Here is a 25,488-nt window from a genome sequence, read left to right on the forward strand (position 1 = left end):
TCCAATCTCCACATGTATTAATATCCAGTCAGTGAAAAAGATTTATATTTAGCCTGTCTCCCTTCCAGACATACTATGTGTCTTTCACTCAGGAAACCGTTTTAATTACTCAGCACAACTTAATTACAACTTCCACCCAATCTCACCTCTCACCGAGCCATATAAATGGGGAACTGACTTCCACAAGAGCAGGGATTTTGCCACCTTCTCTCAGCTTACAATGCATTAATTGACCCAACTGAAAATAAATGAAAAACTCTTACCAGAACAGACATCTCCACTACATCTGGTGGTTGAAGGTATTCTGGGTCTACTTTGGGCCAGGATTGATGCAGCACATCAGCACCCCAGTTATGATGAGTACAAAGTTTGTTCTCTATATGCGCCAAACCTGGAAAATGAAACCCATTTAACCGTATTATCATCAGAACATTCAATCTTTAGGATTTGTTTGATAAATAAGATCAGAACAAAGTTTACGTTGAAAGCGAGTTCCTTCAGGAGGAAATAACACTGTTTAGATGAGCATACAGCACGTTTTAAACAGAAAGATACACAGCTGTGAAAACATTTGCTTTGCACTATGTACAGTGACTGTAACATGAACACTGGGGGTACATTTTAGATTAGGATTAGAAAAAATCTACTTGAAGAATTCAACTGAAATATCAACCTAATTTAAGAAAGCAAACAGGGAAACGTACAAAACCTTCCTATTGAGGAACTCAGTTAAAATAAGGCACAATTATGGCTTCATATTTTATCATCTGTCGTGTGCTGGGTGGTTTCCTGCAATGTGCTGGGTAGTTCCAGCTGCACGTCAAGCTACTCACAAGATGTGAATAATGTATTTACTCACAAATTGAAGGTTCTATGTAATTATACCTTGCACAGCTTGATTGCTTTATTTCATGTACGTGCTGAAATAGTTTATCCTTTGATGTTATTTAAAAATGCTCTTAAAATGGCTATAAATGATATCCTTCTATTATACAGACTTCTCACCCTAAGACAGTTAATTCCTGATTTACTCAAGTACCAGCAGAATTAGTTGTAATTCATTCTGAAGCCACATTCTTTAACCGAATTAAAGTTTCTGAAGGGAATTTATGTTTCTGTCTACTCCAACTGTAGGGCAAAATAAAAAGATCTCACTGAAAATGCTGTCAAATATGCAGTACTGACAAGGATGGCTGCGGTGATTCTTTCCTACAAAGCCAGTAAATTTTTAAATTAAAAACATAAGGAAGAATATGGATTAAAGGTTTTTTGTTGTTGTTGTTGTTTTTCTTAAAGCATATGCTTCCTTCAGAATTGCAGAACAGAACAAACAAAGAGTATCTGAAAACTCATCTGGTTTAAGGAAACTCAAGAAGATAAAGAAAACGCGGCACAATAGCAGACATTACCAGCAGAAACATACACCATGCATAATACACCGATTTATTTGGCTGGATTGTTTAGACTAACAGGGCGAATCACAGCAAACAGAAACATAAAAAGAAGGCAACTTCCTCCAGAATGAAATCCACCAGATACTCGTCAGTGCTTTTTCAGACAAAGCACTTCTGTAAAGCGACACACGGCCTTGCTGTTTTCTGAATCACTCAGAAAGGGAGCGTGGTGGACTGCTGGGAGCTGTTTCTAATGGCAAGCAAGAATCACACAGAACGCGCACATTTCCTAAGAATAACAACAAAGCCGCAATCTTTCTAGGTAAATAATTGATTAAACTCTTCAGTGCATCTGGATTTGTGTGTTTCTTCCCTCTCATAACAGTTGCCCAGAAACTGAAAGAGCAAAAGATAAGAAATCAAACAGGAAAAAAAAAAAAAAAACCCAGCCCTTCACACTGGTGATTCATTATCACGTTGACTTTAAAGATGACAGCTGCTAAATTCTTCCCCTTTTGGCTTTCGAACATACAGATGAGCTCACTTCTTTCCAACGGATCACATGCCTCGTGGCACAAGCATGCATACTGGCCACTCCTTATTTTCCTGTTGAAGTGGATTCTTCTGGCTTTTTAAAAACCACTTTCTGATATAAGTCAAGATCTTCCATCTACATGGGCAGAAGCAGGATCACATTTAATCCCTGTGGAGGCTGTCAGTTGTAGTAAGCTTACTAATAAAAAATAATTAAGATGTATTCTGAAGCAGATAAAGCACGATTAAGCACCGTGTCAATCTTTTGGTTGGTTTTCTTGCTACAAAATGGGCTATGAGCTCACCCCTGTTATAAAAAAGTGCAAAAGTCAACAGAACTGGTTTCAGAAAACAGCTTGACAGGAAACCAAAATGAAGGTTTTACTTAGGTTGCCTGTTTGGCTTCCTGCCTTAAATTCACATTTTGCAAGCTGTACGACACAGAAAATACAGTCATGATTTGTTTGGCGTTTTCAAAGTGCAACACACAGGACCAGAAAGTTCATCGTCATAATCTAGATTTGCTGGCACACTGAGCAGGCCCTAGGCGGAATTTCCTCCTGCCCTTCCACTTGATTCTGATACATTAAACTAAAGCACCATTTGAGATCGTAAGAACCAACATCTTCACAGATTCTTATTGCAGAAACATTAAGAACTTGGGATGCTATCTTGTACTGGGAAGCACCTACTGAAACGCACATTATGAAGCAGTGTGCATTTTGCTTTCTATTTACTGCCTTGTTTTGATTTTTCAGCTCTGTCTTCTCTAGGAAACACAGGACAGAAAGGCAGCCGAGTGCACTTTCCACAGAGCTTACATGTACAGCCATCTCTGGGGACAGGACTTGTGCTCAATCCAAAGCCCTGATCCTGCAATTGGATCTGTGTCAATGGACTTTCACTAACTGGCAATCTAACACTGAACCCAGCTTCCCCCACCCAGTAACTCACTGGACTGAAGCCTTCATTAACGCTGCAGCATATTATGCTACTGTAAATGAGTGAGTTGACAGGAGGAGGAGAGAGGACAAGTCTAACAACATTTAAGCTCACGGCAATGTTTTATTAGCATTACGTGAGTCATTAGTATTTCATTAAAATAATCCTTCCCCTGAGGTGCTGTTTGGGTGGAAGAGCAGATTGGCAAAATAAGGAGAGATTTAAGAAGAGCGATGTGGAAGCAATTGCCTACTGTGAAGGCAAGGTAGGACAGTAAAGTACTTCTAGTCTTAGAGGAAAAAAGCATTAGCATAATGAATCTGTTAAATTCCAGAAATGGTGCAGATAGTTTGACATGAAATTACGTAGGCAAGAGAAAAAAGACGTGATTATGAAATAAACTGAGGCATGGTTGGTACGGAGAGGGACAGCGGCCAGCACTGAGAGCTTAACAAAGGAAAAAGGCAAGGAGGACGGAAGTCTTTATGGGAGATAAAAGGAAATTAATTAAGGCTTCTGAAACTATGCCACTATCGGAGTTTATTTTCTAACAGGGGATAGAAGAAGACCAGAGGAACAGTAGACAGTGACTAGGAGGACACATTATCCAAATGCTGATAACCTTTGGATTTAGCAAAATCAAAACAATAAGGACCTATGTTAAGTAAAGATCCACCACGCTAGCAGGCAAGCAGATTCAGCTTACAAGTAGCTAAGAGCAGGAATTGCTAGCAGTCAGTAGAGAGAGAATCTGGATCAGTGTCTTCCTGGCCTCTGCAGTCTCTTCCAAGGATTGCTAGCTTTTACTCCATTCTTCACATGCTCTTATACTTTTCAATGAATCTTCCCATTTGACAGATTCAGGCAAGATGAATATCAGAAATACCCTTCTGGAGTCCAGGAGGACTATGCCTGCCAGTCATACATTAAATAGCCTGCAATCTCTAAGAAATTACAGCAGTACAATAACAGCTATCTGCGGACAGCTCTGACAAAAGCTTTATTATACTACTGGTAGCACAAGTCAGAAATATATAGATTAATTCAATACTTGCTTGGGGATTCATTTTGTATATTCCTTAGTGACAGAGCACCAAAGAGGGTTGTGAAAAACCCATGTTACTAAAAGCTAACTCTAGAATGCGTTTCCAGTTCTGCAAACTCCCTGTGAACCCCTTTATTCTCCTGAAAATGATCGGCGTTCCTCCATTGGTACACTTATCCTTCAGTTCGGATTACTCTTAGAGGGAAAAATCATTCTTTCTTCTAAACTGGTCTTATTCTTGGATTTGTGCAGGTATCTTTGGGGGACTTCTGCATTCAGTTTCTCAATGAAAATCTGCAACAACACTTAGCTTCCAGTCCATTCTTCAGGAAAGCCTTGTTGGGCAAGGTCTGAATCCAAACACAGAAATACTTGCAGTAGAGCAACTGCAGTGGTAGTTTGAACGTCGCTAAGACAATTATACCATTACAATTTCCAATACTTATGTTTCATCTCAATATATCTTCAGATGTGTTTATCACGAGTATAAATCTTTCGTGCACCATCACTAATAAAAGTTTAATAACTCACACTAAGCGGTTTCATATCCTCTTACATGGACAGCAAAACACTGTACTACTACAAACAAACAAAAAAACCCATGTCTCAAATGGTGTCTGTATATTCCTCAGATACAAGGCTTCAGGAAGGAAACAGATTTCCTCATCCTGTTAGTGTTCATAAACTGCCAAGATATCAGGCGGATGAACTCTTCCCGCACTGAGGGGCTACAGTAGCTTTTACATTAATATACACACTGCACAATTAAGACCATCAGGGTGACACACCAAAATACTGACAACGTCCTTCTCTAAGCAGCAGAAAGGACTGCTTCACACACAAAATATCAAAACACTCCGTTACAGCTTTGTGGCTGCTGGAAGGCGAGGCACTTATGAAACAGCATTCAAGCAGCTTTTCCCTTCCCTTCCAACCAGAAATATTTGCTGCCAGTACCGAAGCACGCTCTTCAAACAGCTCACAAAAAAGATCAAACTCTTTCTGCAACCTGATGCATGAAAACAAGGTGCTCACAATTAAACTGAATCCCATGGGAGAATAACTCTTCAGATGCAGAAGAGGAGTTGCTGTATCTCGAATCTACCTAATTTTAACTTAGTTATATTTAAAACCTGAGTGCTAGATGATGCCCTTGGGATATCAAACTGAAGTTCTGAGTTTGCAAAGCTCATCAACCAGCAACAAAGAAAACACGGTGGATCAAAATGCTAAAATTTCAAATGAACTCTGATGTAATTCTTACAAATAAGGATGATATTATTATAATCAAAAACAACGTACATCACTGATGCCGGTTAGTCATTATTTAACATGTCAAGTAAAGCATCTTTAATTACCACTTTAAAATTACTTTTTACATTTGCTTAATATCGTCATTGGTTGATAATCCTTTTGACTGACTGATCTGCAGTTACATCCAACTGTATTTAGAGAAGTTTTGTGCTAACCAAGAGGATAAACCATATGTAGGTCACTCCAAAAGGACTGCCTGCCATTTATTTCCAGGGAAACTACGACAGGTACAAAGAGCACAACAACATTATTTGATTGGGCAAATTCTCAGCTACAAAACAGTATTTTTCAGCACAGTCACCACCATTAGCTATGCACTTGCACCAGCATGAACAAGAGCCTGCATACCAGTCATGAAAATCTGCATCATGGAAGTGACCCACTGTTTCACGGCTGCTACAACTGCATCAACTGCATGTTGCCCACGCAGTCCATCTTTCATTGACCCGCACAGATGGAATTCAGAAAGTGCCAAATTCAGACCTGTGCAGTGGGTGTGGTAGGACAGCGCAGCCAAGATTGGCGATGTGGTATGGGGCCTGGTGTTACCATGTTGCAAGAGAAAGGTTGAAAGTTTGAGATCAGTCAGTGCTGCGGTGTAGGGGTCAGAGGTGATGGTTTGTCCTGGTTCCATGGAATCCAGGAGAATTTCCTATCCCAAAAAACAGTGCATTACCCACTTAGGGCTGCATCTTGAACTTTTTCTTCAACGAGGAATTCACATGTCACCGCTCCATGTACTGCCATTCTGACTTTGGCTCGTAGTGGTGACACCATGTCACATTTCTGCTAATGATGTGATCCAGGAAATTATCACCTTCAGCCTCATACTGGCTGCATACGTCCTGACAAACTTGCATATGGTGGTCTTTCTGTTCCTGTGTGAGTATCTGTGGCACCCACCTGGTGCAAACTTTGTGACATTCCAGTGTTGTCACCATTGTTTCCAATGCACTGAAGCCAATATTCAGCTCTGTACACAGTTCCCTGGTTGTAATCCACTGATTCACACAGATGAGCTGATGGAGACACTGTTCATTTCACAGTGTGACAGCTGTGCATGGCCATCCAGAATGTGGCTTGTCTTTCATGGCGCTGTTGCCACTGCTGAAACGCACCACCCACTGACTCACTGTGCTCACATCCATGGTTTGGTCTCCATAAATGGTCAGCAAGTGTAAGTGAATGCCAGTGGGTGTCATTTTTTCCTTGTGGAGGAATTCAAATCCACACCTTTGAGTCACCTGCACTTTCACGTCAGACACCATTGTGTCAAACTGCTCCTCTGCTGCCATCTGTCACACAGCAACAACACGTAATGGAATATAAGGTTCTACTGCCATACCACCAACATCTGCCTCTGATGTTGTGGGCCAACACAACAAAATAGGAGGTATTGCTTTTTGAAGTGACCTTCATAGTTGGAGATTTTCCACCAGAAGTCTCAATCCCAGGACAGAAATGTTAAAGGTGGTGATTTCTAAATAATACTGTCCCCTTAGCAAAGAACAGTAGTTAAATGTACATACAGTCTCTTGATAAAATTGTTTAATAAATTTGATGTAATGTGATGATTACCTTGCTAAAAGAGACTGTACTTTTCATGTTCAGTCATAGCATTTCTCAGGTAACGATCACCAAAAATGTTTTTTTGTTTTTTTTTAATGCCAGGTGCACTGAATTATAGCATGCAGTATTTGGACCACACAAGTAGAATTGCATTTTTAATTGCAGACATCAGCTGAGGACAATACAATCCTAATTTTTATTATACATTCTTTCCATTCTTACGTCGGAGAGCGATCCGCTAAGTGTTCAATATTCTCAATCTCCAATGATTTTAGCAAAAAAAAGGAAAGAGTCCCTTCTGTTGCAGTCAAAATGATCAACAAGATTAAGCTTAACATTTAATAAATTATGCTAATTAAGACATCTGAGTGATTTCCTGTCATACTGTGAAACATATTTGACAATTCTGTATCCCTTACAAGCATTTGAATTTCACAGTTCACACAGCACTGCATGTTTAGGTAATTAACCCAGACCACTTCTGACTCCATCTCAAACATTGTGGAAAACAAAAATCAGAGCAATTACTTCAATTTAAATGTAATTTTAACTAGGTGGTCCTTCCTATTGTAAGACAGTATTGACTAAAAGTAGCATTTTCCAAGTGAATTGTGTCTGATGCCACTCTATTCTGAACAATTAGGCATTCTGAGCAATTAGGTTATTATGAGCATCTTAAAAATACTGGAAATGAAAACAAAATAAGAACCCCCCACCCAATAGGTCCTGTTGTTTCCAGTCTGTGCCCCTATGATACTATTATCAGCAAGAGCAGCCTTTCTTTGGCAGTTAATAATAGCTCACTGTCACATGCAGCTCTGCTATATAAGCCATTTAATCGCTCTATTCTGTAAACACTTGAAAGCATAAAGTTCTAAGATGACTGTCAGAAATAAAACTGTTAAAACAGCATCCAAAAGCTAATATTAGGTTCAAAACCACATAGCAGTTTGTGGCCAGCCTTACACAGAACATATTCCTATCTTCCCACATACGTCTTGGAACTTCTTCCAATAAACCTTAAAAATAACTGTTGAACTCTCGCACCTACATCCCTTATTTCACAGGTTTTAACTATAGTAACACTATGCATTTTGGCCCACTTGGGATTCAGACCTCAAGGCTTGCAACTGTGGTGGATTTCAGAAAAAAAATAAAAAAGGCTTTCCTGTCTATCACTCCCACTTCCCAGAGGAGGTTAATTTGCCATAGAGTGACCATCAGTCTCTGGACAGCAATAGAAAGAGCAGTTCTACAAATACCTTTCCACATCTCTGATGCGATGTGTGGAGCCATAGGTGCAACCATAACGCAGAGTGTAGCCAAAGCATCTTCATATTCTGCACTGTGAAGAACAAGAGGCCAAGAAGCTTGCTAAGGGGAAAAAGAAAAAGAAAATAAATTGTAAATATGAATATTTTGGGGTGGGAAGTAAAATAGCTTAATTAAGATTAACATGCAGTAATGCTTCATTAAGATCTCTGCTGGCACAGATTGTTACAAGTGCAGCACAGCCTCTCGTTCATTGCTGGTGAAAACGCATAGCTAATAGTGGTATCTTTTAAAAAACAGCATTTTGTAGCTGAGAATTTTCATACTAAGTAGTGTTATTGTGCTCTTTGTATCTGTTGTAGTTTGCAAAGAAACAAATAGGAGGTATTATTTTCAGAGCAATGCACGCATTCTATATAACAAACCTAAAATCAATGTCTAGGTTCAGGGCAATATAATTTTACAATGGATTAGGAAGTTACAAGCAGTTCTAGAGAATTAAAAGTGCACCTCTTACTCACAGAGTGCTCTCTGACACTGTTATAAAAAAGCCAGACAGGGTGGGAAGCTAATGATTCTAATCCTGAAGGGGGTGGTGCTGATAGATCCCTGGGGATCTGCTCCGGCACTGGAATCTGAACACTGACCTGCGTGGACAGCTGTGGCTGTGAGTAACATTCTGAATGCAGCCACATCTACAAGCGCAATCTTGCATAAAATCCAACCTAAAGAGGTAAACCACTTGTACAAAAAACTCAGATTGTGATGAATGCAGCAGGTCTTCTGCTGGGATAAGGCTTAGTTAGATCAGATCCTGGAGCTATTTAAGTAAACTCGAGCTTAGTGTCAACATGGGGTTTTAGAACTGAAGGGAGCCCTGGGAGTGACGAGCACAACACAGCCTTCTGTGGTTTGATGTCCGGATTGCTTTAGTAAAGTGTTCAGCTTGTTCTAGTAAAGATACTTTTCCATTTCTTGTAAAAGGTGCCAGACAGGCAAAATTTGAACTTTAGTTCTTCTTTCAACCCAAGTAGAAAAGAACAGCACTAAAAGCAGCTGGACAAACTTTCTCTTTCTTTGCCTCTGTTTTGACTCTGACTGATTACATCCCATGGTAAGTTCAGATTCCACGTTTAATTTATGATTCATCACCCTAATGAAACAGCGCAGAAGAATGTCAATACGTGTCAGCTTATGAGAATTAGGTTATGGGTGTGACCATCCCCAGATCCTGCCTACTAGAAAACTGTCCAAAACCAATGATTGTTAAACACAGACCACAGAAGAGCTGACAGATGGCAACGTCTTGTCACTGACGCTCATGAGGAAAGCAAAAACTAGATTTGAGTAAGTTTTAGTAACTACTACCTGTTTTTTCTATGTAGAATTTTCACCCATCTCTCCACTTCCTCCTTTGAAATGGGACTGAAAGAGGAAGTGTTGACATGCAATGAAATTTGTTCTTGAAAGATACTGCGCTGACTTCCTTGATCATTAAATATATCCGTGTTCAGATGTTTACCTGTCCGTAGGACACTGATTGGTTTGGTTTTTTTTTTTAAATTCACTGATTTCTCAAAATGCCTATTAACCACTGAGCTGGAAATAAGAGAACTGGGCATCACCTTCCCAGCACTTCACACTATCCCAGATTTTCATTATTTTAGTACAGCACTTGCACATGCCTTACTTAACATTTTCTTATATTCCTTGACTTTGCCAATAATTTCCTTAGAATCCATAGGATATAAAATGGTTTATCGATGAAGTAGTCAAAAAATCCAAATTTTCATTTGATTTCTTGTCTAGACTGCATTACCATTATATGTTTGATGAACTGCTTTAACAGGTTTAAGATTAGTAGCAAAGATCAGGATATTTGATCTTTCATTACGAGCTGATAAACACATAATCTAAACTAAAAAAAGCCAAAGAATTGTTATTTTTGTTTGTCTTTGGAAAGGGGAATTTACAAACTGTCTCATTAGCAGACAGTTCAGTACTGAAAACCACCTCAGAGGAATATGAGATTATAGGTTATTTTCCCTGTAAAAAATAACCCTTTTTTAAAATCAGAATGATAGTATAATGTACTACTTATGTAGTTACATACATGTATTATTTAAAGACAGAACAAAACTAGAAGAAATTACTTTTGAAATTACATGGTGCAGATGTAACCATCAGAACCTACTGCCTCTAATGCTTTCGAGCTCTTCCTGCAAAACACAGCATATTCAAAGGACACAGTGATGTTAGAACATGCTTCTTTGAATCTGAATAGTTCAACCTAGTGTCTGTGAGGGTGTGGAGTCAGTAGCAATGGTAATGACATTTAATGACTTTTGGAGTTCTGAACCTATAGTTCAGGCAGCTCTTGCTTTCTAGAAAGGCTTCCAGGAATAATGACTAACAGAAAAATGTCTTTGTTCATATGGCATACTTACATGGAGTACGTTAGAAAGGCTCATCAGGCGAGAAATAGCTGCATTGAACAAATGATCCTTTGTGAAGTACTCTGTTACCTTGAATTAACAGAAAAGTTCTGTCACCAATTAATTGTAATTTTCAAAAACTGAATGTTAGCTTTTACATGGAAATCACTTTGGCATGCAAACACATCATGTATGCAACTACGTGTGTGTGACAGTCCCTGGCTGCAGGATTTAAATCAGGGAAAGTTTAAGCATAGAAAAATATCTTAAGGTAATTTTGCAGATATTTTTATCTCCTTCTGAGTCTTGCATAACTGATTTGACACTAAAACACAGTTTCAGACTTAACAGATAAGAGATGAGCAATCATTTCAATAATTTTTTTTAGGAAACACTAATCTATTTTTTTCCAACAACTTCTTTTTTCTTCTCAATTTCTATGAAACTAAGGGCACAATAATGAGGTAGGAAGCAAACAGATCAGAACAGTTTGTTAGAGATATTCTGCATAATTCACCTACAGTTATGCTGCTGGAAGTGTAGCTATTTCAAACCCAGACTGATAACATTTTAATGCCATAGCACTTAATCATTTAAATAAGGCATAGAGTAGATAAATTTTGCCAGTCTAAACCTCACTCTTGTAAAAGAGTTCTGTCCCATGAAATCTGTATGTTAATAAAATTACTTATACAAAGAATATTTTATTTAAGAATGATTTCATGACTTAATCATCTGTGGGAAAACTCTTGACCCTCTAAGCCAAGCACACTGTTTTTGCACAAGCAGTAAAGTCATTTATTCATTTATCAACTTTCTTTTTACCTCAGAAATTACAAGATTCTTTTGCTCCCAGATCCTTCTGGCTTCAGCCTTCTGTTTCTTACTCAGAACCTCAGGATTGGGCATGGTTTCCGAAGTCCTTGCCTCGATAAGTTTGGTTACAAGTGTCCAGAGGCGAGTCTGCCATCTCTGAACACCTGGCATAGCATCAGCTGAGATTAAGGAAAGATTGCAGAAACAAACAGATATCAGTTGCAATGAAAGAAGCCAAAACTTGTAAGCAAAAGGGAATGTTTGCTAGAGCTTAACTTAAAAAAAACCCAACAACCTGAAAACCCTTATATTTTACATGAAAAATGTAAATGCAATTAAGAATGACCTCAAAAATAATGATGTGTTGTCTTAACAAAAAAACCCAATAAGTAACAAAAGTATTACCCGCAATGGCTTTAAAACATATATCTAGCAGAAATATTTCCTAAATCTGTATGGTTATGTCACTACTTGAATGCTCACCTTGTGTTTTAATGACTCAAGAAAACAATTCTACAAGCTCTCATTTTTCAAACTCATGGAAGAATACAAGCATATATACATATATACACACATGCACACACTTCTTTTTTTTTTTTTTTGAGAGAGAGATTTCTTCTAAAATTTGAGCTTAAAAAATACATATATTTCTATTGCTTCAGAGATTCAGCCATGCTAATGATTCTCGTTATGATTCTTGGTACCGTCTTTTTGACGGAGCTTAGCTTGGGAGGACTATAAAGCTCTTCATCCTGAGCTTGCAAGTAGTCCTGCTGCATGGCTCTTCAAAGAATGCAACCTAGGAATTGTGGTACAGAGAAGTCCAAGCTAATGCTGCTCACAGCCAGCCATGCCATGTGGTGTGGTGCTGAGCCACTAGGGAAGGTACAGCTTGAGCTTCAAGATGTATCAGGGTTCTGCTAGACTGCACATCACTACATCACACTGCACGAGAGTCTAACACAAGTGCATTGTCCTATTGCACTAGGTAAAAGATTTCCTGCTCAACTGGACAGTAAAATACAACCTGATTATGCCAATGTGATCCTCAGGAACTCTCTTAGGTGGAATGCAGAACACAATGCTCTCTCCAAACTTTTCATCTCCTGTTCATACCAGAATCTTGTACACCATCACTGCAGGCTTGGTATTCTCCAGACTGTAGTTATGCTGTAATAAACTGTTTGTATGTTTGGCCATATCTGGTCCTGCATACTCTAGAAGATTGCTTGCCCTCACCAAGACAGAGAATGGCATGGGATCTTGCCTTTACATCCATCAGTGAAAAGATGAGGAATCATGTCTGTAAGGCAATCCCACAAGGCTATCAAAACACATCCAGTGAGGATGAGGAACACGGAAACTGAGAGCCAGTTCAGTGGTGCCCACAGACTTAGCGCACAGTCAAATCCTGCACCCAGTCACCACCTCCAGACCAAGCCTTTCCATGACAGATGAAGCACATGATCTTTTAGAGAAGGGGGTGATTTAAAAGGCTTAAAGAACATCACTGGTTTTGTTAGCTTGCTTTCTAAACTTGTAAAATACCAAACAAAAGCATAGGAACCAGAGAGGGGTTGCACATCTCCTGTTGATGCCATCAGCAAAACGCACTTAGTGTGTTGACGTGGCAGAGCACCATCTGGGTACACAGCTACTGCCCTGCAAAGCCATGCTATTGAAACCATGGAACATTTGTAAGAAATGGAGACAAACTGTGAAGAAATTGGCATTTTCTTTTGTTAATGTTGCTTGGGAAACAGATTTCCCCACACCTCTTCCATCTGGAGAACCAGAGGGACACCAAGGAGGCCAAAAGGGAACTATTCAGGGACCACACAGAGAAGGGGAAGCAAGGTCCAGGTGAGGAGTGATCCCCTTTAAATATAGTTGTATTTGCTTCTGGACTCAAGTTCAAACACCCGTGGCTCTGTTCATAACTAGCAATAAGTGCTGGTCAGTGACATCTGCTCTGGCTGCTCCAGCCAACCAGGCCCTGGGTGCCACACAGCGATGACACGTGTGTCATCCAATTGTTCAACCACTGCACTATGTTTTGTCTACCTCTATGCTGGAAACTTAGTCCACTGTTAGAACAGGATACTGTTAGAAATAGTATCAGAATTTTTGCCAGACCCAAAAAAGATTACATCTACTGTCTTCCCTTGGTCAAACAGATGGGTAAAGTTGTCATAAAAGGAGATTCACTTGGCTAAACAAGACTTTCCTTTCATGAATCAGTGTTGGCTGTTGACCAGTGACTACATTTTCTTTCAGCTATTTTTCAGCAACTCCTAGAATAAACTTTGCTATAATATTAGCATGAACTAGAAATGAGACTGACAGGCCTGTAATTATCAGGATCTTCTTTTATTGCCCCTCTTGAAAACTGGGACTTTGCCAGCTTCCAGCCAACTGAGACTTCTCCAGATTCCCAAGATCCTTTAAAAATAATTGACAGAAGTCTCACAATGACATCAACCAGCTCTTTGAGTGTGCTAGGATGAATCCCATCAAGCCCCATTCAGCTGCAAAAGCAAATCCCACACAATTTGGGGGTTGGTTGGGAATTTACCTGCTTACTGTTAGGGATCCAGGAGTTAGAGCTTTTTGAGCTTCTTTCTTTTTTTTTTTTTTTTAATAGCCATTATCCTTTCATATTCCTAGATCTGTGCTGTTGTGATTAGATGGTGACAGAAAGCCAACCAAGAAGTCATAAAGACCACTCCTCTAGTATATGTAAATGAATGCATATGAACTTAATGGGTGACAGATATCAACTGAAATTGTGCTTAGTACAGACTGAACTAAGTAGCAAGAAGACAATGCAAGAATAAAGAGAATAAAGACATACATTTGTTTTAAATCAGGCATGGGGTGTTTTACTAAAGCCTTATGCAACAAGAAGACTGCATTAAAATGTATGCATCAAGTCTAGATTAAAATGTACGAGCCACACGAGACATTAAGACCTGTCAGTATGACAAACTGCATGATGTCAGTGAATAAGTGTGTAGGAGGGTAAATCTTATCTTATTTAAGAGCTAAGCTCATAAAGGTATGTCTGTGTACAAATATTAGTTATTAGGGACTCTGATAAATGAGATTATTTCAGGAGGTATTTTATAGTCCATCTTACAAAAAACATTGCACATGTCTAAGGAAATGGAAATAATAAAGAAAAAAAATAAGAGAATGAGATCCAGATTTGCACTCTAGTTCAGAAGAAAGCACCATTTGAGAAATGTTTTTCATACATCTCTTTTTTCACACCTTGTAATATTCCTGCAAGTCTGACTTGCAGTGACAGTTCTGTGACTCCTCTTTTAAAAGAAGAAAACAATAAAAATTGCTCATTTATAATTTTTTATGTCTCAACTAATCAAAAACTTGGGCAGCAAGAATTACTTTAATTTCTGTGTTAAGATACACTAGAAAAGAACAAATAACAAAGTCTGACTTACTCTTAGTATCCCATAAAATATCTTGTTCTGGAGGAGCAGCAAACAGAATGTAAAGACGTATGGTGTCGATGCCATACTCTTTCATTAGTTCTTCAGGATCTATTCCATTGTGCTTAGATTTGCTCATTTTTTCCCAAGTGACTTGGACTTTCTCACCACTTTTTAGGTGAACTGGTTCAGTGCCTGGACATTAAGACAAACACAAAATATTAAAACAAATTTTGCTCATCTGAAACAACAATTCAGTTTCCTAAGAATATTAAGAAAAAACTATTTCTGGTGAATTGGTTTGGCTTTTCATTCTTCCAAACTGTTTAAAAAGAAAAATAATACAAAAATGTAACAACCTTTTTCCCTCCCCAATTTTTCTCCCCTGAGATTTAAGCACTGTTATAACCATACTATTTAAATTCTCATGGGTGGGCATAATTATTTGGTACAGTTTTGGCCTGATGCTAGCTTATAAAGACCCCAGTTTCATAACTTTAATTGCAGTAAGTTATCGTGACAAAAAACTGCCTTCTGTTGCATGAATTTAGGGACAGAAAGGCAAAAAGGGGTATTTACACAGTTAAAGATGCACTCAAGCAAAAACACCTGCAAACTTTTCTGGAACAAAATAGGATAACAGGCAGTGGTAAGTGTAAGAGGTTCGTTGGTTGGTTGGTTGTTGGTGGGGGCTTTTTGTCCTTTTATTTTATCTTTTTTTGGCTATCTGATAGGATTTATATGCAGGAGAAAGCAGTGAAAACATGGCTGTGTGAGAGGTTCTCGAAGGAGGGCAAATACAACCAAGCCTCTCTTGTTGCTACAGCTCTCCAGACAAGGGCTGCTAATCCAGCTTATGCAGTGAGGGCACTGGGAAGAACTGAGAAACAGGACTTTCTCCTACTCTCATTATGCAACTCATACAGGTCTAATATTTATTGAATATACTAAGAACCGTATTAACTTTGCTACAGTGTTAATGTAGGTTGTCTGTTTGCTGGAACTTCTAACTTCATTCAGCAAGCTGCTGAGCACTGTCTTTATAAAACTTTGGATCCTTTGGATTATAGTAGAGGTAAATAGTTTCATAGCACTGTTGCTGTACGTGGTTGCAATTAAAAGTTGCTAGATTAGTAGGGTGTCTATACACTCAGCAGTGGATGTGAATCCCAGCCTCATGGAAGAGACGACCCTCTGGTTTAAATATAACAAGGATTTATTTTTCCCCACCTAATTTTCCCAGCACTGAGACCTGCATGTCCCTTTTTAACTGAAATAGTCTCTGACTTCCTGGTTACGCCTGAACTGGTTTTCTCACGCATCCTCTCTTACCAGTGAGATCAATCTCCTCTCTCTTCAAATACTGGCCTGTTGTTCTTAGTCTGAACGTCTGATTCTTGATAAGACCTTGAACCAAAAGCTTATGGAAAGGCTCCCTAAGGATGGAAGGAAAAAGAAACTTGTAGGTTGAAAACAGCTGTCAAAAGGATACTTATGATAAGCCTCAGATGTCAGACAGTCAGGTGTAGTTACTTAATGAAACAAGAATTTCAAGTTCATTGCATAAATGTACGGCACGTTAGTAAGAGCACTTTCTGCATTTCTTCATGGTGCCTTGCTGATAAGTGTAAATATTTACGTGTATTTTGTACATATTCTTGCATCATGATTTAGTACAGAATTATCACACTGTCACTTTTCATATTAGCAAAAAGATAATACACAAACGTTCCTTGCCAACTGAGCAAGTTCCTGAACTCTAAGCTAAATCCCCATTTGTAAAAGTGAGCAAGTATGAACTGTCACCTTTTTACAAATATTTAGTCCTAGCTTCTCTCTGAGAAATGCAGTATTATGGAACAAATGAAATTCTTGCTGCACATTTCTTTCTATAAACCAAAAAGATAGTTTCTCCAACATAAGCATTTGCGTGCTCAGACACGAAGACAATGGAGAAAATGAAGAATAGGGCAGTACTACAAAGTTCACCTTAGTGGATCTATTTATGTTTAGTAATTTATATAAATGTTTTATATTTACTTATATTTTTATAATCTTGAACAGTAATACTCTACTTTTCTAAATTTACATCAGGAAAGGTAAGTTCTCATTAAATATGTGTACCATAGAGATGAAAAGAGCCTTAAAAGCACTAGAGCCAAAGGCTGAAGCTCACTCAGCAAGAAATAAATTCTAAGTAAACACTTTTCCAGTTGACAGATATATTATTGCTGTCACCTTCCTTCAGTGATCTTACATTTCTAATTCACCTGAACAGGAAAGCAAAAGCAACCCCAAGAACGCTAGGGGTAGGAGTGAGACCCAAAGTGCATGGAGTCTGGGGAGTTTCCTCAAGGGATCCTCAGGTAAAAAGACAAGGGTTACCATTATTTTGGGGGATGTGCTAGTCAGCGCTGCTTAGTACTGACCTGTACTTCCTAATGCTCACATGTACTCAACATTTCGCAGTTTGAATCACCCACAATTGCACCTAATAAAGGCCCACATATTTGCCAGAACACTTAAGAACAAAGGATGCATCACTTGTATTTACACATTTTCCAAAAGCTAGAATAAATTCATACATCTAAGGAAGAAACAGTAACAAAAGGCTTTCACGTTTTACTTCACATGTACAAAAAAATCATAATCCAAACCACTACCCCATTTGCAGAGTCACTGTTGTATTTAAACCACAGTTATTTATTAAATATAGTATTCAAGCACTAAATAATACAACATTTATGTAGGGTTTTACAGTACCGAAGCAGGTATCTTCCAAATGCTACTCCTTAATAAACAGCAAGTCTTCATAGTTAATATTCAACATATTCATGTCTGAATAGGAGTTTCCTTCCTTGCATATTTTTCATACTTCCAAATACTGTCCAAGTACTGGCCCATAGTGTATCATTCAGTCATCAATCAGCATTGGTCTCTACCATGCTGCCTGGTTTTATCAATGACTCAAAGTAAAAAATATTTATACAGATGCTCTTATACTTGCATTTGAACATAGGTTGCCTGACAAATCACGTTATTGGTAAGTAAGTTGAAGTATCTTAGGAAGACAAAAATTCACGTCAAATGTAAAGAATAGAAACAGGAAAACTTACTTTAAAAATAGGAGGCAATCATCAACTCAGATCTCAAATAATTACCTAAAATTATCTAAGTCAATTAAAAGATGAAAAATCAGGAACAAAAGTCTTGCATCCTATCCAAAATCAGTGAGTGTAGAAACACCTCAGGAGTGAACTATTTGGGATAATGCTTTTTCTACAAACTAAATAAATTACACTAAGAAAAAACTAAAACTTTTTTTCTCCTATAATTGAATACATCAGTCTGTTTAAGAGCTCAATTTAAAATAGCTACACTTGTTACTATCTAAAGTAAAGCTAATGAGGTAGCCAGAACATCAAAATCAGATAAGACTGACTGCTGGAAGTGATTTTTCAAGGAACACTTATTTTTAATGACAACCTGCTAGTTCAGATCATACGCCAAGTTATTAAAGGCTGAATGGAGGAATGAGCATTTCCTATTTTTGTTTATGCTGACAGAGGCTACAAAAATGCAATACAAAATACATTACCAAGTATGGGGAGAAAAAAAACCCAGCATTTGTTCCTACTGGGAGAACGCAGGAGAATGGAGAAATGCCCAAAACAAGAAAACCAGAGCTTGTCTAATAAACACAGGGCTCAGAAACAAATTGAGCCCTGTGCTGTTTTCCCTGATGTGCAGTGTCTTTGTCAGTGTTGTGATGGCTCCATCGCATGGTCACATGCAGAGTTACACTGCCTGTAGCTAGCAGTGCTCCCCAGGGGGGTTAGTACTGGGTGCAGTCTCGTTCAACATCATCAACAATCTGGATGAAAGGATAGAATGCACCCACAGCAAGTTTGCTGATGATACGAAGCTAGGAGGAGTGGCTGACACACCAGAAGGCTGTGCTGCCATTCAGCGTGACCTGGGCAGGCTGATGAGTTGAGTGGAGAGGAACCTTATGAAGTTCAACAAGGGCAAGTGCGGAGTCCTACACTTGGGAAGGAATAACCACATGCATCAGTACAGGTCAGAGTCTGACCTGCTGGATAACGATCTCTGTGGAGAAGGACCTCGGCGTGCTGATGGACAACAGGTTGGCCATGAGCCAGCAGTGTGCCCTTGTGGCCAAAAGTGCCAAAGGTATCCTGGGGTACATTAAAAAAGAGCGTGGCCAACAGGTCGAGGGAGGTTTTCCTCCCCTTCTACTCTGCCCTAGCGAGGACACATCTGGAGTACTACGTCCAGTTCTGGGCTTTTCGGTTCAAGAAAGACAGGGAACTTCTAGAAAGAGTTCAGGGGAGGGCTACAAAGATTTTAGGGGCCTGGAGCATCCCCCTTAGGAGGAAAGGTTGAGAGACCTGCATCTTCTCAGCCTGGCGGAGAGAAGGCTGAGAGGGGATCTCATCACTGCTACAAATAGCTGAAGTGCAGAAGAAAAGTGGATGAGGCCAGGCTGTTTTCAACAGTGACCAGTAACAGTACATGCAGCAATGGGCACAAACTAGAACCTAGAAAGTTCCATATGAACATGAGGAAAAAATTCTTTACTGTGAGGGTGAAAAAGCACTGGAATAGGCTGCCCACAACCTCAAGACCCTGCCTAGATGCTTTCCTATGTAAACTACTTTATGGAACCAGCTTTAGCACAGGTGTTAGACAGGACGATCTCCACAGGTCCCTTCCAATCCCTACAATTCTGTGATTCTGTGAGTCCACAACAGCAATAAATACTGGACTCAGAAGGATAGCACTAGAAAAGGAGCTTACTGAATGTGTTTGCATCCCACATCTTTAGAAAGGTTGGGAGAGCCCAATTCCATGTCCTAGAGCTAAGGCAAGACCTTGGCCAGTCACTGGCACCTCAGTTCAGAGGGCTATGAAATGTGCAGTTAGATTCATACATACTGGCAATGCTGTAGAAGGCCAGAATAGAAATGAAAGAGGGCAGGCGCAGGGACATTATTTCAGGCCAAAGAAAGATCAAACAATATTGAACATTTAGATTTTACACAGTCAATAGTTAGTGCTTTTACTGCAAATCAATATTTGCGATAAAGTCCCTAATGAACTTTGAAAAGCTGTGATACGCTTCCTTTATAGAATAGCTCTATGACAGAAATAGGTTATCTTCTTTTATTCTATAATGCAGCTATGTAAAAATAGTGCCTTCTTATTCCACACATTTGCTCTCTGTCAAAGTCAAATCTGCTGACTTAATGGCAACAATAAACTTTTTTATTGCTTTATAATCCTTCAGGAAGAATGTATTAGATTGTATTTACAATTATTCATCCAACAGAACTGATTACTAAAGGGAAGAGGCAAATTCTGTGCAACTTTTACTTGCAATAACATGGTTGAGCAGGTGTAACTGAGTGTGTCACACACTCACCATGACGGATTAAGCTGGAACAGATGAGGTAGTTGCTGGCCCCAGCTGCCTACCTGGACTCTCTCCCAGTGTTGGTTACAAAACTGGGAGGGCTGACTGGCTTTGAATTAATTCCAGATCTGTTGCAGTTCACAGATAGCTAAAACAAAATGGAATAATTTGAGCTTAATCTGTCATATGTATCAGTACCCAGAGGGTGCTACTAACGCTGACTTCTTATCTCCATTTCAATGCATTAAAAATATATGTAGAAGATCATGCTCTATCTCCAGGGGATTTTTAAATTATATTTACACTTTTACAATTATAGATGCCAAATGTTGCATTTGATATGAAAGCAACTGTGACATCTGTAAATGAATGGCATATAATATTTATACTGAAATAATGTTTATCACATGTAAGGAAACTGCTTTTCAAATCTGAACTCTGAAATTTTTAACTTTTGTTCTCCATCTCATCGTTATAGTAATGGTCCTTAGGTTAGAATTAAAGACTAGCAGGACAAATTTATTGACATTTTTAAGTAAGGAGGTTAAAAGCCAAACAATGAAGATTTTTGTAAGGAAAACCCATCAGCATGGAAACTATTACAGAATAATGGGGGAATCTCAAAAATTTATCCAAATACTAGTTAACACTTAAAATGGTGGCAGCTCTCATTAACTAAGCTGTCACAGAATTTTACTAATTTAATTAGTGAACAGAACTGAGCAGCTAGAAAAAAGTCAAGAATGCACAAGAGGGCAGTGTTTTTTAATACTTAAATATATTTCCCCTCAGAGCTATGGGCTTCAGTGCCATGACTTTAAGCTTCCTACTAGTGAGCTTGTTGTTCCTGATCACCTTTTTGGTCTCTGATACCTGCCCTTGAGCAATCCTAGCACAAGACTGGGCAAAAGTGACTTCTGACAAAAGCTAAAATGTGTTCAAAACACGTAGTGATAGAGTATTGATAGAGGAGTTGCAATTTCCATATCAAAACAACCTAATTTGGCTTCATGGCTTAAGAACACCTAGTGCTTTAACTTCTGTAGAGCTAAAGCAAGTAAGCAATTTTATGTATGATGAGGAGTTTTGTTTGTTTGTTTTACTGTCACCTTGCATTCTAAATACATATATAAGAAGTACAAACAACAGATCCTGGGGGCAATGCTGTAATCTGAATGTAATCTTCACATGTACACGTTCTTGAGTTTGCGTATGACCTCAGTGGAATTCCCTAGTCTTGAAAATTATTTCTATATAAAGCAGTATTGATTTTCTCTACTCTTGTCACTAGCCATGGTCAGTGCCTCTTGTGCATTTTTTTTTTTTTTTTTGCATTGAAGTTAGAGTTTTCCTCTGAAATTTACCATGTTTAGACCAATCTACTTTACACAGTTTTGGTGCTACTGCTTTGTCACAGCATTCCAAATTAATAAACCTGTAGGACTGCAAAGCCTTAAAATAACACAGATTGAAAGGGACCTCTGGAGGCCATTTGGTCCAATCCCCTGCTCACAGCAGACCTAACTTCAAAGTTAAAACAGGTTGCTCAGGACCCAATGAAAAGAGTTTTGAAAATATCTGATGATGGAGATCACAGAAACTCTCTAGACAAACTGTTCCAGTGTCTGACCTCCTTCGCTGTCACATCTTTTCCTTCAGTGCAGCTCTGGACCTTGTTGCAGCCTGTGACTGTTACTCCTTATTTCTCTGTACATGTCTGAGAAGAATCTGGTTCTGTCTCCTCCACAATCCACTTTTAGGAAGCAGTAGACTGTGGTTATATTCCCTCCTCAGCCTTCTCTTCTCCACAGTGAAGATATCCAGCTCCCTTAGCCTCTCTTTGTATGCTACAAGCTCTACTCCCCAACCATCTTAGTGCCCCACCACTGGAACTTCTTCAGTGTGATAATGTCCCTCACACTTGGGGCCCTGAAACAGGACATGATATTCCACATGTGACTTCCTGAGAAATGAAGTAGGGATAGAAATAATCACTTCAGGACATGCTTTTGCTAACACAGTGTTGTATATTCTCATGCCTACTGCTGATTACATCCAACTTGGTTTTCATCCCCCAAAGCTTTCTCCATAGTGCATTCTCCTACATAACTGTCCCAGTCCATGCTGTTTCCATATACAGGACTCTACATTTGCCTTTGTTGAACTTTGAGAGATTCTTGTTAGCACCACCCTCAGTGTGCAGTGATCAATTAACTTGTGGAAGGTGCATTTTGTTAAATTGTCTGGATTGTTGATGAAGATGTTAGATAAGATCTGCCTGAGCAATGACCTCTGAGGAAGACCACTTGGAAATAACTACTAGTCATATTTTGAACCATTGCCCTTTTGAGCCTGGTGGTCCAGACAGTTTTTCCACCTATGTTGTAGCCTACCCATTCAGTCTCCATCTTGCAAGCCAAAATACAAGAAACTTGTCAAGAGTCTCACAAGAGCCATAATAAATGCTTTCTTCATCCACAGAGGGAATCATCTAATCATAGAAGGAAGACAGGTTAAGTTGGGCATAAAGTAAAGTACACTTGGCAAATTCATGCTGGTTACTTCTAGTCACGTTGTTTTTCATGTTCTGAAAATTACTTCCAGGAGGGCTTGCTTCAAAATATACCTGGGGACCTAGTGAGGCTGACAGGATTGTAATTTGGATCATCCTTCTTGTTTGTTCTTGAAGATGAGTTTTACATCTGCCTTTCTCCAGTCGCTAGGGGCATTCCCTGATTTATCTTATTGTTAGTCATCACATCTTTCACCACAACATTTCATGAATGAACAGCATCTCACAGTGTCAAAGGTCAGCTCCTTTAGCACCTCTTGGATGCATCCCATTTGGTCCCATGCACTTGTGCATGTTTGATTTCCTTAATTCATCCCTAACTCAATCCTACTCTGTAGTGGGTAGTAACCCTCTCCCTTAAAACTGTCCTACTAAGCACAGGCCTTGATAACAAAGACCAAGGCAATGATTGTCTTTTGCTTAATAATTTGTTACGCTATTTGTTTAATTTTGCATCAGGCCAACATTTTCCTTGATATTCCCGTCAATGTATACGCAAAAGTCCTTACTGCCTTCACATTCTTCACAGGTTTCAATTCCACATAAATTTTGACTTTTCCCAATTACCCTGTGCCTACCCACTCAATGCTTTTACATTCTTCCAGGGGCAGCCAATTACAGAATCATAGAATGGCTTCGGTTGGAAGGGACCTCAAGGAACATCAAGTTCCAAACCCCCTGCCACAGGCAGGGTTGCCAACCATTGTATCAAGTACTAGATCAAATCTCCCAGGGCCCCATTCAACCTGGCCTTAAACACCTCCAGGGACAGGGCATCCACAACCTCTCTAGGCAGCTGTGCAAGCACCTCACCACTCTCAGCAAAAAACTTCCCCCGACACCTAATCTCAATCTCTCCTCTTTTAAAACCATTCCCTCTTGTTCCACCACAATGCCCGCTTCTACTCTCCATGGACTTGCTTTTAGTGCTTGAGATCACTCAAGAAGTCTCTTTTCCACCAAGCTGCACTCTTTCCGTGCATTTTCATTTTCTTGCACATCAGATTGGAGGACCGCTTACTTTGCGAGCAAACCTCCTTTTCCTTGTGGTCTCAGTTTATATTAACAGTACTTTAGCCACCATAGTTAACGAGGTAGAAGACTCTGACTAGCAGAATAACTATTGTTACAGCTCTACAAGATGGCAGATAGATCAGTATTGTAAAGTAGTTTATAGCACTGATAAGCTGAAACTACCTGCAAAGAAAAGCTCTGAAATTCTCTGCTAAAACAGTGACAGAAAGGATCGACTTTCAGAGGACCACGCTCTTAAAGAAGGAACAGCCTTCCTGCTTGCAGCTATGCAAGCTGGAGACAACTGAGTGAAACGTAGGTACAGAAGTCATCCATACCAAAATTTCAAATAAATGAAATTAAAAAAAAAATGATAAAAAACTTGGTAGTCACTTATCATCAAATGATTATGAAATAACTCAGGGAAATATTCCAGTGGCTCCATTACCTACTCCATCCTTCCCTGGTGCTCACCTACTTAAATTCTAGTATTGTAGCGAAAGCACTATGTCATGTGTCTGTCATGTTCCAATTTTGCATGTTTGAGAAGTGGATACTAGTAAAGAATGAATGCACAGGAACTGCCAGCTCAGAAATTACCAAGCAGTGGTTCTCATGAGATCACTCATTCTGACTTAATCTATTCAAACATCACTGCTGATGGGATAACAGACCAGAATACAGGTGAATATTTCACTGTTCCACCACTTGTACCCTCCCAGATGAGGCACTCCTATGATGGTACTTTAGGGTACAAAAATGCTAGAATTTGAGTGGAAATCGGGACATTAAATTGGGAAACAGGCAGCACAAAGCACAGAACATCAAATGACTCAAGTCCCTGCCTCAAACTTTACTCCTAACCAAAACAAAGGCTAATGAACAGTACAACAGTACACTATAACAGTATCAGTAACAAGAGTAGTTAAAAGTAATTAAGTAATTGAATAAAGATTAATTGACAGCAGGAAAAATATACTTGTTTTGCTATTATGAACTATTTTGCACTATTCAGCCTCAAAACTGCAGTGAATTGTAAGAGTATGTATACGTGGTTACACTGAAATTAACAGTATTACTGTGCAGAAAGTTAACTAATTTGAAATCAGAGTACTACTCAAAATGCCTGAAGCTCCTAGCTTACATATGCTTTTGCGGGCTGAAAATCTACATCTACAGTAACATTTTATCACTTGCCCTGAGCCAGTTAATATCCATGTAGCAAAAATGCTGTGTATGCACGCATACAGAAAATGCAACAAACTGTAAGAAAAAAAGAAGTAGTTAGCCAAGACTAACAAACAGAAAAATTCATGTTTATTCAAGGTGATCACAACAGTATCCAGTAACACTTCTGCAAGGTAAGTGAGATCTGAAAGATTCTTATAGAAATATATAAGGCTTACTTGTGTTTGGTCATCTTTAGATCATGGCAAAAATGGCTGAAAAACCTAGCATAGAATAAGTGCATAACTGCGTGCTCCTTGCCTCCAATGTACAAATCCACAGGCATCCAGTAGTCAGCCAAGTCACGATTAAAGGGCCTGAAAAAAAAAAAAGGCAGAATAATAGGAAAAATACAGAAGAGAAAGACCAGCTCTGCTAATGTAGCTCATCATTTCTGACTGGACACCATTACTTACTGAGATCTACACATGTATAATAAAACTTATTTTGTGATCTTTTTAATCT

General features: G+C 39.0%; 1 protein-coding gene across 3 annotated transcripts in view; it reads right to left on the reverse strand.

Moving 5' to 3' along the window:
• The window catches only part of LARS2 (leucyl-tRNA synthetase 2, mitochondrial), an 87,101-nt gene that overhangs the window by 7,744 nt on the left and 53,869 nt on the right, over positions 1-25,488 (reverse strand). For all 3 annotated transcript variants that reach the window (XR_003073639.3, XM_025147499.3, XM_040696589.2), the window contains exons 14-20: positions 25,203-25,340; positions 16,106-16,209; positions 14,786-14,968; positions 11,331-11,500; positions 10,518-10,595; positions 8,061-8,172; positions 264-391 (exon numbers count right to left, since the gene is read on the reverse strand). Coding sequence is in view for 2 of the 3 variants with exons in the window: in XM_025147499.3 (XP_025003267.2) it covers positions 264-391; positions 8,061-8,172; positions 10,518-10,595; positions 11,331-11,500; positions 14,786-14,968; positions 16,106-16,209; positions 25,203-25,340 (913 nt within the window). In the remaining variant the exon portion in view is untranslated. The remainder of the gene's footprint in view (positions 1-263; positions 392-8,060; positions 8,173-10,517; positions 10,596-11,330; positions 11,501-14,785; positions 14,969-16,105; positions 16,210-25,202; positions 25,341-25,488) is intronic.

This window comes from Gallus gallus, chromosome 2, assembly GCF_016699485.2.
Source record: "Gallus gallus isolate bGalGal1 chromosome 2, bGalGal1.mat.broiler.GRCg7b, whole genome shotgun sequence".
NCBI classification, from domain to species: Eukaryota; Metazoa; Chordata; class Aves; order Galliformes; family Phasianidae; genus Gallus; species Gallus gallus.